General features: G+C 39.2%; 2 protein-coding genes across 3 annotated transcripts in view; one reads left to right on the top strand and one right to left on the bottom strand.

The window, feature by feature from the left end:
- Window positions 1-1,154: 1,154 nt before the first annotated feature.
- On the bottom strand, window positions 1,155-2,932 carry LOC130917940 (prosaposin-like). The gene has a single exon (XM_057839731.1). It carries the CDS (start codon window positions 2,830-2,832, stop codon window positions 1,645-1,647), a length of 1,188 nt encoding a protein of 395 aa, XP_057695714.1. The 5' UTR covers window positions 2,833-2,932; the 3' UTR covers window positions 1,155-1,644.
- Window positions 2,902-14,348, top strand: part of cwf19l2 (CWF19 like cell cycle control factor 2) — a 58,718-nt gene continuing 47,271 nt past the window's right edge. For both annotated transcript variants that reach the window (XM_057839728.1, XM_057839727.1), the window contains exons 1-4: window positions 2,902-3,051; window positions 3,533-3,643; window positions 11,840-11,965; window positions 12,253-12,378. In XM_057839728.1, coding sequence (XP_057695711.1) covers window positions 2,962-3,051; window positions 3,533-3,643; window positions 11,840-11,965; window positions 12,253-12,378 — 453 coding nt within the window. In that variant the 5' untranslated portion in view covers window positions 2,902-2,961. The remainder of the gene's footprint in view (window positions 3,052-3,532; window positions 3,644-11,839; window positions 11,966-12,252; window positions 12,379-14,348) is intronic.

Genomic DNA, 14,348 nt, shown 5'->3' with positions numbered 1-14,348 from the left:
TACAAGTTCCATGGCAGCAGTGTTTGATCGGCATGTTCTTTTTTGAAAGATTACCAGAGAAAACAAGCAGAAATATAATGGATTGTATGCGAGGGCGTGTGTATAATGTCCCACTTCTGCGTTACTATGATGACGTCATGGTCTAAAAAAAAGCATTCGTTCGGTACGCTATTGATGGAATGCTCGATCAGAGGGTGACTTGATTAAAAATATTTTTATTTGCAGGATATACTTTTTTTTTTTTAGATAAATATACATTAATCACAATCGAGGTGCAAAGTATTCATTTATTGTGTAGTTTGCTGTGCTTGTGGACTAAGGCAGTAGTGTTTTAACGTTAAACAGAGAAATGTAGTGATTCGAAGTTTACCCCCTTCTCCCCAATTTTCATTTTTATTTTACTTATGTGGTCTTAAAGCAGCCCAAAAGACCTTTTATTTTTTGTTGAGTTTGGCTGTGCTTGGGGTCAAAATCAGGAGTATTCTTCAATTATATTCTTTATTTAGACAGACAATGTTGAGTGGTCTCACGACAAATGTTTTTTTTTCTTTTTTTTTTTCTCGCACTCGTGGATAGTTAAGAGATTATTAACAAGTTTGTATTTATTGTGTATGTTAATATATGTTCAAATATTGCAATTTAAATTTGCTAATAAAATCCTGAAATTTATTCTGGAAGTTTACAAAAATATTTCTAAAGTAGTTTTTGAAAACAAAGGTTTGAACAGCGTATCACCTGAACACATAGAAGTTAGTATAAGTCAATAGATTTATTTTGCATTGATAATTTAGCCTATCAATCATTTACGTTCACATCCATGAGAAATGTAGTCCTGACCCCTGTTCACCGAATTTGTTTGATATTATTATTAATGTCCCATCCCCAGCAAAAAGTGTACGTTATGCCATTATATCGTCTCTACCAGTGTTGAGACCAAACTTACTCCTTTTGCTTCAAAATCAACTGAAACTGGATCACCTTATTTCTTGAAATGGTTTCTAGGACTCACTTTTAAATGCTATGCAGTCTCTACATATTTGTGAGCCATGACCAAATTGTATAAGTATACAGTATTATTGCTTTCTGTGTTATGTAATCAGGGTCTAATTGGAAAAGAGTTTTTAACTTAATCCAGGTAAAAATCAAAACAGTGATTTTAATGGTATGAGACCTTTAATAGTTATGTTCAGATCAATTTCCAAATAGCCTATATGAAGTGGAACAAAAACTGCTCGGCATGAAAATGACAAGTTACAAACAGCAATACATGCAAATAATGGAAGTAGCACTCATGGACATGTCATTACAAAAAAACAAACAAACAAAAAAAAAACAGTAAAACATATAAAATTAGAAAAATGTTTTAGAATCAGAAGTGGTGCTAATTGTTAGATGTCTGTCAATTTTCATAAATCAAGGAAAAAAATCCATACCAGCTCTTTACGCTCTAACTTTATGAAATGTAACATGAATTTCTACATTTAATCAGGCACAGGCTTGTTTACAGGAAGTAAATTTATGTAATTAAGCCCCACCCTTGCCCAAAAGCAGGAAACGGTCCGTTTTTACAAATTAGTATGGTTGAGGTTGGTATTCATTTTCCTTGAAGTTGTCAGTAGGTGCTGATCCTCTTCTATGCCAACATTATGCATGTGTGGCCTCTTTGCAGAATGCCAACATTGTGCAAACAGCCTTGGGATCAGCCTGCTTCACCAGCAGATCAATGATTGCCTCCCCGTAGGTCTGGATCAGGTCCTTGCACTGAGCAGTCAAGCTAGAGGGCAAATATGTACAAACTTTTTCCACAGCTTCAATCACTTCCTCTTCAGTTGCATGATCTTCCAACATGCTTTCTAACTGCTTCATCACAAACTCACAGATTGCACAAGTTGGGGAATCCTGAAGACGGACCATGGGTTTGGCGAGTTTTGCAGATTCTACTTTGATGGCAGGAACAAGACTGAGAGCGGGCAAGGTTTTGGCAGCCGGTACAATTTTGGCAGCCTGCAACTTCAACATGGGAGCGGAGTTTTTAACAGAATTACAGAAGCCAACACTGCAACAAAAATCTTTGGGATCCATGGACATGATCTTCTGAAAAACAAGGCTGCCATATTGGCCAATATACTCCTTGCATAAGTCTGACAGACCAGGCCCCATCTGTTCACAGTTGTCCTCAAACTTCGCAATTAGATCATCTACAAATGAGGAGTTGGCCTTTTGTGCCGCTTGTGCATCGGTCATTAACTTGATGCAGTCCTGGCAAAGAACATCACTACTTTTGACTGAAGTTTCTGGTTTGGTAATTTCTTGTGGGTACAGGAGCCCAGGCACATTAAGCAGGAACGGTGTCATTGGCTGGGAGAGGTCAACCTGTGGTATCTCATTTGACAGGGGCTGGTCCTGAAACATCAGCTTCGAGCGACACAAGCCAATAGCTCCACAAGCAACCCCAGGATCGTCGAGCGCTTCCAGGATGATTCCCATGACGAATGGGTAATAATTGTCAACAATCTCCTTGCATTCTGCACTCAAACCTTGATCAGGAATGAGTTGGCAGCCTTTCTCCATGTAGCCGAGAACTTCAGCCTCGGTCGCATTGTCTTTCAAAATATGCGAGATCACCATAATCACCTCCTTACATAAATTGCATGGCACGGTTTTCATCTGGGGTTTGCTCCAGACGTTCTGCTGGCAATGAGTCACAGCACCGCACAGGGACGCAGTCCTCACATTCCGACACCAGTAAGAGGCTCCACGGGCACATTGCTCCGTATCCAGCAAAGGGATAGCCAAAGCTGAGGACACAAAAAGGAGCGTTAGAAGCAACATAACCCCGCTGTGTTCTGAGGCTTGCCTGATATGCTATGGTTTACTAGCTAGTTTATGAAAACAACCACAAACCCCCTTCCAACAGACGTAAATATTTCACGACACAACGCCCTCATTGACGGCAGTGTCATGGCGGCGCATGTTAATTTTGAGAGTACTAGCAGCATCGCAGATCGTAAAGAGAGTAAACGACAGGCACGGCAAGAGGCGGTTGAAAGGGTACAGTCCTTAATTTTTTTATTCACGTAAAGACTATTTTGACTTGCGTAGAAATACACTCGCTTCTCTCCTCATAAAGGCAAGCATCTTAACTTGGCCAGTGTGGCCAGCGTTGTCGTGACAAACCAGCACAAACACGGATTAAGCTGATAGGACTCGCAAGCTGTGTTTGCCCGATGTTTTATGCCTTGGTTGCGACAGCGACGCCGTGTTTACAATGCCTGTTGTCTGCTTGCGCTCAACCTGTATTTACACTGCTACCTACACATAACTAATGATGCTTCGTCCAGTGTAATGTGGTGTTAACATTGTCAGCCAGACTCATTTGTGTTTGCACCGCTAAAAGCAATGGCGGGTATGGAAACGTGTTTTTCAATACCCACTTGCCGCACAATCGTATCTTATCCGTCTGCATAATAAGCATCAAATTAAAGTTTCACTTTCAATCTCATCGTCTTCTGTTTTATCCCATATTGTTTAGGCAAAACAGCAGTATGAGAGAGAGGAGCGGAGGAAGGAGCTAAAGAGGCAGAGAGGGGAAGACACTTGGATGCTTCCTGAGGTCACTGACAGACTGAAGGAAATCGAGGACGTAAGGCTACATTACACAGTAGGCCCGTACAATGTATCGTCTGAACATCTACATTACACATTAGGCCTGCACAATATATTGTTTGAACATCGCCATCTCAATGTGCCCATGTGCAATAGTCCCATCGCAGGACCTGCGATTGTTTTTTTTCTTCTTTTTTTTAATATAAACTTTAGTTTTTCTTCATGAACGCAACAATTGTGCAGCGACATGGCTTCCTGGATCCTTCTTATTAAAGATGCACCGATACCGATACTAGTATCAGCAGGGGGCGCCGATCCGGCCCAAAATGGTGGTATCGGTATTGGCGAGTACCAACAAAGACTGCGCCGATACCATTTACAGGTCCATTATTATAACATTTGACCGCAGCCTTTTTTTTTTTCTCCTGCCGCTCACTACACTTTGTCTCTGTGTTGTGTGATGACACGTGAACACCAAACAGCTATCGCTATTGGCCTGCTCCAGACCAATGAGAACGGGCCACTAGCCACTTCTGACCAATGACATTGCCGACATGCCGACATGGCGACATGGCAGACATGGCGGCGGCCGGGAAATATTTCAAAATAGAAATCCCGTCAATTAAAATCAATGGCTGCGTGCAAGATTTGCGGCCTGAAAGTTTCGAGATGTGGAGTTAAATCGGCCAGTTTCAATACCTCGAACCTGATAAAACATGTGAAGACGAAACGTGAACGAACACAACGAGTTTGAGCCTGCAAGAGCAGGACTGCTATTCAGAGGAAGGGCGCTGGACAGGTGCAACAATCTCTGGTCAGTTCACTACGTCTACTTTACTTTTATTGTCTTTTACTGAAAGAAATGCTGCAGTAATTTGGGAACTGTTTCCAAAGTAGGGTTGCCACCTTTCAGAAATAGAAATAAGGGACCCACCCCCTCCCGAAAAAACGAGGCTAATAGAGAGACGGGATGCTGTGGTCAATTATTATTACTTATAATTGTGAGCGTCCGCAAATGCGGAAACAAGGTTGGACCTCGAAGCGGACAACAAGCGGGGGATAAGTACAAGGGTTTAATGATTGCAAACAAAAAATAGCACGCGATCGCGGGATAGTAGAAATAACAAAAGGAGTCCGTGACAGCAGGTCGACGGAGCTCAATAGTACAAACTCGAAGATTAACTAAGACGATAGGCAGTGAGCCAAAAAACCCAAATAAAAGCACTCAAATACCTGCACAGGGTAGAGGTTACAAACAAGTGCAGCACACTAACAGAAAAAACCCAATGCAGGGGCGTAACAAGCAAATGTAGCGAGACTATAGTGCGAGATGTGAAATGTAGTGATGGGTCCGTGAAACCTCATGAAGCGTGTCGACACAGTGACACATTGTGTTGACACAGTGTGGATACTGTGTCATTGAATACTGACACCTGCTGGACATAAAAAATCCCTACAGGCAACCCACTTGACAGACTGACACTGAATTGATGACATAGCATGTAAAATCAAATCATTTAAGTCTTTGCATTCATATTGCATTAGTCCATATCTTTACATTATGTGAACATATATTATAATGTGAAAATGTAAGTAATAATGAATGGGTGAATAAGGAATGCCTGTGGACTTTTTGTTCTGATAAAATTTTATTCAAAAAGTTTTTTTTTTCTTTTTTTTAAATTTAGTTGTTGTTGTTTTTTTTTTAACAAGCCTGCTGTGGACAACACACTCGCATGGAACCAACAATGCCAGCATGCACAAGAATTTCCAGTTGAAAGAGGTTTGGATAAGATATCCATTGGCTCCTCCAGTATCGAAGAAAATCGGCATTGCGTGCCATGTTCGGCTCAGCCATGCATCGTTGCACTTTTGCAATTTCATCTACAGTTGCACTGCCTCCTTGACTCCCCACTTTGTCATCTAAGTGCTACCATAGCCCATCAGAAAGAAATTGAAGTGGACAAAAAAATAAATTATAGCTTAATTACAGATTTCTAATAAATTACCAAAAAAGTGACTGTGTGAAAGTAAAGGAATGGTTCTATACCTGTGTTTATTTGGGGATTATCAGAAACTTCAATCTCATGCTTGGCCAGTAATGCTTCAGCATTGAGGAGGTGGCAACTGTTTTTATATGACAGGTTAGTCATATACAAAGTACAAATGCGACATTTCACCTGCAAAAAAATAACTTTTGATAGTAAAATCAAAACTTTTTGGGATTGCGTAACGACCCGATAATCGCGTTCTGACCAGGATTCGAACCCGCGCGCACGATGTGTCGGGGAAGAGTGGCGTTTGCTCTGACCACTATGCTAGCGGATCAAACGCTGCTGCGTAGTGTAAAGACAAGGGACGGCAACCGACGGACCCGCGTGCACCCGTCACACTAATAAACTAAGCTTTACCTTAAAATTAATTGTATTTTGAATGAATGATGACAAGTGCGTTTTCCCTGTCTTACGTCCATTTCCACAGCTGGTAGACAACAAGGAAGTAACCGTGAGGTGTGGATTGTTTCAGCAACTCCATCGCATTGACAGACGCGCTTCCTTTTGAACCAGTTTGCCGCGTCATGACTGTGTCGACACAGTTCAATGAGTTCATGCATCGGTCACGTGATTTTCTTGTAGCGATACGCGCACCGACGCAGGGGTTGCTCCATGAGCTCGGCGCGCGCGCCGGCGCATTAATATCACTAGACCCATCACTAGTGAAATGGCGATCAGCAAAGCAAATATTTCGGCAGCCTTCTCTGAGCTCTCCCGTGCTTAAATGCTGCGTTGATGAGGCCGCATTGGATTCAGGAGCGACGTCAGGAACGCCCCCACTAACAGCCCAGCAACAAAACGCAATCTAACCATCAGCAGATTGTGACAATAATTTCATGAAAGTTGCACTGTTTGGCCTTTGAGAGGTTTAAAAAAAGTTTACTCAGTTCATTCAGAGTTTATTATTATTATTATTATTTTTACTTTCTTACTGTTGGGCTAGTATTATACTTTGTACTAGTCTTTTTCCTATTTTGCAAAGGTAAGCAACAGCCTGACAAAGCCTTGATAGCAATGATTTCACATCCAATTATGTAGCTCTTTTTGGAAAAAAAAAAAAAAAAAATATATATATATATATATATATATATATATTAGGGCTGTCAAACGATTAAAATTTTTAATCGAGTTAATTACAGCTTAAAAATTAATTAATCGTAATTAATCGCAATTAATCGCAATTCAAACCATCTATAAAATATGCCATATTTTTCTGTAAATTATTGTTGGAATGGAAAGATAAGACAAGATGGATATATACATTCAACATACAGTACATAAAGACTGTATTTGTTTATCATAACAATAAATCAACAAGATGGCATTAACATTATTAACATTCTGTTAAAGTGATCCATGGATAGAAAGACTTGTAGTTCTTAAAAGATGAATATTAGTACAAGTTATAGAAATGTTATATTAAAACGCCTCTTAATGTTTTCGTTTTAATAAAATTTGTAAAATTTTCAATCAAAAAATAAACTAGTAGCCCTATTCTGTCCTCAATGTGTGTGAGTACACAAATTGACAGATAGCGAACATAAGTTCCAAAAAGAAATCAGACGATGTGGCAAAGTTGCATGGGCTTTACTGAAGTCATCTCTTTTTGACAGGAGCACATTTCTTGTATTTTTGTAAAACTGAAAATAACAAGGCAATGTGTCAATAACTTGCATAAATCACAAAATAACATAAAATGTACTCACACGTGTCCATTTGAGCAGTAGCACTAGCCAATTAGCTCACAAGCATCTAACAATGTAACTGCATTTCACCATATATGTGAACAAATTCAAATACCCATCATCAATAACTATCTAATGCTCATGAATATAAACAAAGGAGGAATATAACTCACAAGCGGTGCATGTATTAGACACATACAGTGTGATGGGGCTATGAGAACTGCCACTGAATACTGGATGCGGACGTTAGCTGGTCTGAATAGCACTGTCTATTAGTGTGAGTTTGCGTCGACATATAATCACGTCAGAAAAGCGCGCCGAAACCCAAATAATCAGTTGCACTGAATCGCCAGCAGAGGGCGACATTACGCCACATAACATTAGCAAGTCACACCCAAGCGCCAGCAGAGGGCGGAAAAACTCCATAAAACACAATTAACAAGTTGGCCTTTCACTGTACTGACATTTAAATCTGTCTGAGCGGGCCTATTGCGTCAAATATTTTAACGGGATTAATTAAAAAAATTAATTAACGCCCGTTAACGCGATAATTTTGACAGCCGTAATATATAATATATATATATATATATATATATATAGATGTATGTATGTAGATCCGAGGAGAAACTTTTTAAGGGGGGGGGGGGGGGTTGGGGGTCGGGAGTAGGCATTTGCCGGTTACCAGTGTCACGGTTTACCATGGTATGAATACATCACGGTTTCAAAACCACTAAAATGATCTGTCACACCGTAGTACGGAATTCGCTATTATTTTTCATGTGTCAAAAATGCAGCCAAAAGTGGCACGGCGGTGCTCACCCCTTCCCCCGTTTGTTGCGGTGTGTGTCAGTGACGCTATTCCAGCGAAACCAAAAACAAAACAAAAGACGTACTTTTCTTCAATTTATTGAGCTCTCAAATCGTGGTAACTGAAATATACAAAATGAATACATTTAAAACGTTGTACACTAGTATTTTTCCATGTGTGAGTAGCTTCAACAGATAAGCAACATGAAAAAGTTTGCCAAAAACAAAACACATTTTCCTTTCAAATTCAATATAAAAACTAAAAACTTACAAAGACTAATGTTAGTCTAGGCTTAGCTAGGAGAGCAACTAAGTCGAGGTTTTAATTTAAGTCTCACAGCCGCTGAGTGAGGAAAAAGCTTGAAGTGGAAAAAAGGATAGTGTCAAAGATCACTAATTGCTACAGATGATCTTGCCCTAAGCACAAATTCACGTTCGCTTGACGAGGAGAGGTCTCACTCCCAATATTTTTTTTTAGATGAATGCATTTGCCAGCATATTGAATTTGGTGGGTAATTGTTTCAATCCTTTTCATATTTTGCGGTATAACAAAGTTCCTGCCGTTTGTTGCAGCTTGTGTCGAACACTGCCACAGCTAGCCAAATCTCCGGTGAAAAAATAGCTCCCGTTAAGTTAGCGTCAAGCTTGTGTATTTAACGGTAATTTAAAAAAAGAAACACAAGCTTCTTTCTAATATCACTGTAATTGGTATTTCAGGGACGTGTGGCGCCTTTTTTTCAGTGTGACATTCGTGCAGTGTTGAACACCTAACTCGTTTAGCTTCAAAGTAAACTTTGTTTCTAAATAAAACATGGCCAGCACAAGGCATGTGTCTGTGGTGCCTCCAGCAGATTACTGAAACAGTGTGGTTCGACAGAGCTCAATACAGTATTTTGTTGGGTTGTACAGTGTACCGGTGTTTGGCAATTCCTTGCTACGCGGCGAAACGTCCTACACAATGCTCAGTGCTCTTGCGCAAACATTCGCACGCATGTGCACATCAGTTAAAAGCGGCGAGTACTCACTATTTTTGTTTTTATTGAGTTTTTTATTACCTTTTCATTCCCTCAAAAATACTTTTTGCATGTATTACCCTCCCATACTTTTAACCATTGTGTTTTTTTGTGGTAGCTTTAAAGCAGTTGACCACATTAGTCACGTAGCGTATTTAAACCGTCCTTATTTGATATAACTACATTTTAGTCTTTTATTAAGGCATTTTTTAGTACGTTCTGCCTGTATGCATCTAAACAAAACAAGTTGAGAGCGCACGGTAGTACTTTGGGTGTCAAATTCGCCTCATATAGGACGTTTCGCCGATGTAGACATTTTGGCAGAACGCCGGAACATATGTCCTACACACCCTTCTCACCTTCTTAGCCCCTGACCCATTTTCATGCCTGCATCTAGTGAAAATTGTTCTAGTTTTAACCCTTTAAGGTCTGGGCCTATTTTGTCTGATTTTGCATGCCTTTGAAGTTGCCTCTATATTTCAAAGAAAGAATTGTTTACGATGGCCTGGTTTGGTCCCTTTTTTTGTGACACCTTGAACTTCATGTCCAAACTGTTGTTTCCTTCACTGACCAATTATAAATCATCATTTTGGGCCCAAAAAGACCAAAAATTCCAAAATCGTTTTGTCAAAATTTTTAATATTGATGCCCAATTGACAACCAAACATGCGTAACGAACCGTTTTGAAACTTTGTAATATTTATTCAACATGTTAGGATGAACATTCAACCAAAAAAATTTAGAATAAATAGTCTTATATTTGACAATTCAACATAAATAACAGGTATAGCCATAGGCGTTTTTTGCCTTTATACATGCTCTAGTCAAAACAGGTTATATACAGCAGACCAAACAGTGAAGAACAGTGGAAAAAATATATACCATCGAACACAAAAAGTGTTTAGAGGCCATCTCTTTATGAGTTTAGGTATTGCGGCCCATCACTTGATGAAAACTATGTACACACAATCAGGCTTCTTGAACACACATTTATATACACAAATTGAGAAGACTGATTGTGGGGGGGAAAAATTATATATAACATTGGGGGGGGGGAGTATTTTCAAAAATATTTACAATAAACAAGTTAAAAAATTTTCAGGCATGCCACTCCGAAAAGCAGTTTCGTCCTGGAATTAGACACAGGGCTACATCAGACAGCCCACACTTCCATGGGGTGTCGGTCCTCTTTCCACCCTTCCATTTTCATTTCACTTTACTTTCATTGTCACTATAAATGTACATGAAGAAAAAGTCAGTATTTCAAGTATAAAATAAAAATATATACAGCAATAAATAATAATGGAAATCTATATGTATGACAATAGAAAGAATACCATAGCTGAATATGTGCTACATCCCTAATCTTCATATAGAAAGAAAAACACCACAAATTATAAATTCCTGCCTGGCATACACACAGTGCACGTACGACTTTGATCTGATATGCACATTTTATTATTATATACACAAACACACACTAATATTGCATCAAAATTAACTTTGTCTTGCAATATCAAAAGAAACTTTCAAAAGAAACTTTTTCAGCATTAAAAAAAAAAAAAAGTGAGTTGGCTTACCTCTGCTCGTCGATGGCGTCACCCACGTGTTCAAATCCGTCACTATCTTCACTCGAGGACTCTTCCGAAGAAGACGATGATGACGAATTTGGACCATCCTCTTCCTCAAGTTGATCAAAAAGCACAATTGCTTGCGCTAAATTTAGTTTTCCGTTCATTCTCAAAGTCACACAAAGTCGCTGCTCGATCCAAACGGCCGTCGCTTGTCACCTCGCTGCTTCAGAGCACTCCTCCCTCTCGTTCGGTGGAACCTCGCACGGCAGTTATATTTATAAAAAAAAAAAAAAAAACGCATTTTGTGCTTCCACTGTGACTTCGAAAGGGTTCGTTTGATTTGCGTTTTTTTCATGGAGCTTCCGTTTTGAAAAAGGACAAGAAATGATGGAAATATAGACATAAACAAATGATCCATGCAGCGTTTTAATGTTTTTTTGAGAGGACAACAAAACTATAAAACTTAAATGACAATATCTCACGTTTTAGTTGGTCGATTGACTTCAAATAATAACGAGAGTAAACCGCAACTTCCGCACTTTAAAACGAGACCAACCAACGGCATGTGGGTGACGTAATTAAAACGTGAGGGCGCTTCAAAGACGACGTGCGCTGAGGACGCGCCGGCGCGTCCTTCGACTCTCAAGGGTTAATATCGCAATATATCGCAACCCCCCAAAAAATTGCAAAATCAGTTTTTTCCAATATAGTTCAGCCCTATTACACAGGGTTAGCCGTATGATCATTTAGATTTATGAGAGGTGACCGATGACCTAATTTGTGCGATGGCATCATCACACGGCACAGCAGGGAGTGGCCAGTTACAGCTGTATTTATTACATTTTTGTCATACAAAAAAATCTAGAGAAATATAAACAGGTTATTGATATACTACACCCATATATTCATATCAGGTAATTCGGGTTACATTGCTGCCTTGAAAATTCCTTGTACTAGCTAGCGTGCTCCATAAACTCAAATGTGGTCCAAACCGTCAAAAATCAAGGTGAATAGGTTATCGTGTATCTGTTCTTTTGACACTGATTAAAAAATCTTAGGCTATATGCAATGGCAGTCTCTTACCTGCATTTCCCATACAGGAAACAACTTGTCAAGGCAAAAAGAAAAAACTGAAGAAATCTAAAAAGAAAAAGGAGAAGAAAAAGAAGGCCAAGAAGGAAAAGAAAGCGACAGAAGCAGCAGATGGCTCGAGTGACGGCTCAAATGTGAGTTGATAAATCAGCCAAATCACCTGTGGCATACTGAAAATCTGCACAAATGTCATTCAATGTACACTATTTCACAGTTACTCCGAACACTGCTGAATTGTATTTTTTTTTGTGCACCATATTTACTTGTCTATCAGAAATCCTCTCTATATTGAAAATTCTGTTTCTTAATTTTTTTCTCTAGAACTGTCATTGGATTGAAATTAATCTCATTCATTCAGGTTCTTTTTCTGTTTTCATGTCAATATTATTTTTTCTACCATTGTTCCGGATTTATTTATCAGGACTCTGCAGATGAGTGGGTTGAAGCTCAACCCCAGCCTCAGCCACTGGCTTCTAATAAAGCCTGGAAGGTTTCAGAGAAGTCTAAGGCTCCAGATAGTAATGGCGACTCAGCTAAAACTGTCCAGGTATATTTTTCATTCTGCTTCCAAAATTGCTGAAGATTATGATTAGTGTCATCTGATAGTTTCCAATAATCCAAAATCATTTAATTGGATAATTCAATACTAGGGATGCAACTGTACATACAAGTCACTGTTGGGTCTGTACCACGGTGATGGTAATCCACATGATGATAATACACACTCAGCAGGAAAACAGCACATTATTTTCAATTAACTAAACTCACCTGGATGCCATGAGCTGTATGTAAAATGTTTTCCAAGAATTTTAGAAGACAGAGTCACCACGCTAACTGCTAATGCTAACGCAAACACTATGCTAACGTGAACGCTATGCTACAAGCTACAAGTAACGCTTCAAGTTAGTTTAGTGTGTGATGATCACTCAGCACAGACCTTTAAAGGCTAAAGCAACATGGCATAGAAAGATAAGAAAACAAAACTTACCAAGCAGCACCTGACATATTTCACAAAAAGAACCTGGAATGGGCACACGCTTAAGCTTGTGTGTGGGGCATGAGGACGCAGCACGTCACATGAGTGACACGACTAAACACTGCTAAATGCGTTCTAACTACACCTACAATAAGAAGATATCGCACATTGTAAATTTATGTCAAACGATGGCAACTTTTCATCTCGTTCTCGTGTCGTCAGATGACAACTGGCATCCATCTCGTTATGTTTTAGTCTCTCCAGACACATTTTCAGCGCGTCATCGTGACGTCATCGTCATGAAAAAAATTGTTTGTCTACGAAATATTTTCGTTATCGTCATCGTTGACGAAAACAACACTGATATACAGTGAAGAAAATAAGTATTTGAACACCCTGCGAAGTTCTTCCACTAAGAAATGATGAGCTGGTTTGAAATTTTTATGGTAGGTGCTTGTCCACTGTGAGAGACAATCTAAAGAACAAAAATCCAGAAATCACTGTATGATTTTTAAACAATTTTATTTATATTATACTGCTGCAAAGAAGTATTTGAACACCTGTCTATTAGCTAGAATTGTGAGCCGCAGACCTGTTAGTCGCCTTTTAAAAAGTCCAACGAACAAGTGGAGTGACTTTTGACCTGTTTGAGGCGGGTAGCTGTCTTGCTGCTCCTAAGAATGGTTAGAAATCAGCGAAGAACTACACAAGAGGAGTTGGTCAATATATATGATCTTTATTCAGGAGTCACACAGGGTGTCCATATCACATAAATCAACAGAAAAATGACATAAGAAAACACAGAAAGAAAAACTGAAAAAACAAAAACATGAAAAAGGCACAAACTATCTCTGCACAACAAACAGGCTTTTACTCCAATGGCGCCACATGCTTGACCTACATCTATAATTATTTTTAGGATCCGTTATTTTCATTAAAATACTATTTTCGGACTCATTTAACTGACACATGAACTTATACATTAAATTTCTTAGTAGCGCTTTAAAGGTGGGTAACCCAGAATTGACAAATAATTGGCTTGCGCTGTACCATCTAGGCACCTGCAATAAGGCATCATTATAAGCTACATTTAGCCTCTATATGGACTTTGCTAAGTACCTGGTCCACAGGTGAGCAGTGTATAATGGTGTGCAATATGCCCTGAACAGTGATATTTTCACGTGGATGGAACACATAAAAAATTTTCTCTTAAGCATATTTGCCTGTGCATAAAGTTTACTGCATTGACGGTGAATGTCCCTGTCGTCTGAAAAATCATCAGTTATAAAATGTCCGAGATATTTAGCCTCATTGCAATCATTTAGAGCTTTTTTGCCCAGAAAGAAGCGAGAGAATACAGCCCCCCTATCTTCTTTAGATCTTAAAATCATAATGTTACATTTCTCTGCATTGTATTTGATGTCAAATTGGTCACCAAACTGAGAACATAATGAGAGTAACTCCTGTAAGCCAGCACTACATGGAGAGAGCACCACCACATCATCTGCGTACATAAGATGGTTAATGATAGTGCTTCCTTC

The sequence above is a fragment of the Corythoichthys intestinalis genome, chromosome 6, assembly GCF_030265065.1.
Source record: "Corythoichthys intestinalis isolate RoL2023-P3 chromosome 6, ASM3026506v1, whole genome shotgun sequence".
NCBI classification, from domain to species: domain Eukaryota; kingdom Metazoa; phylum Chordata; class Actinopteri; order Syngnathiformes; family Syngnathidae; genus Corythoichthys; species Corythoichthys intestinalis.
This window is presented reverse-complemented; position numbering and strand designations above follow the sequence as displayed.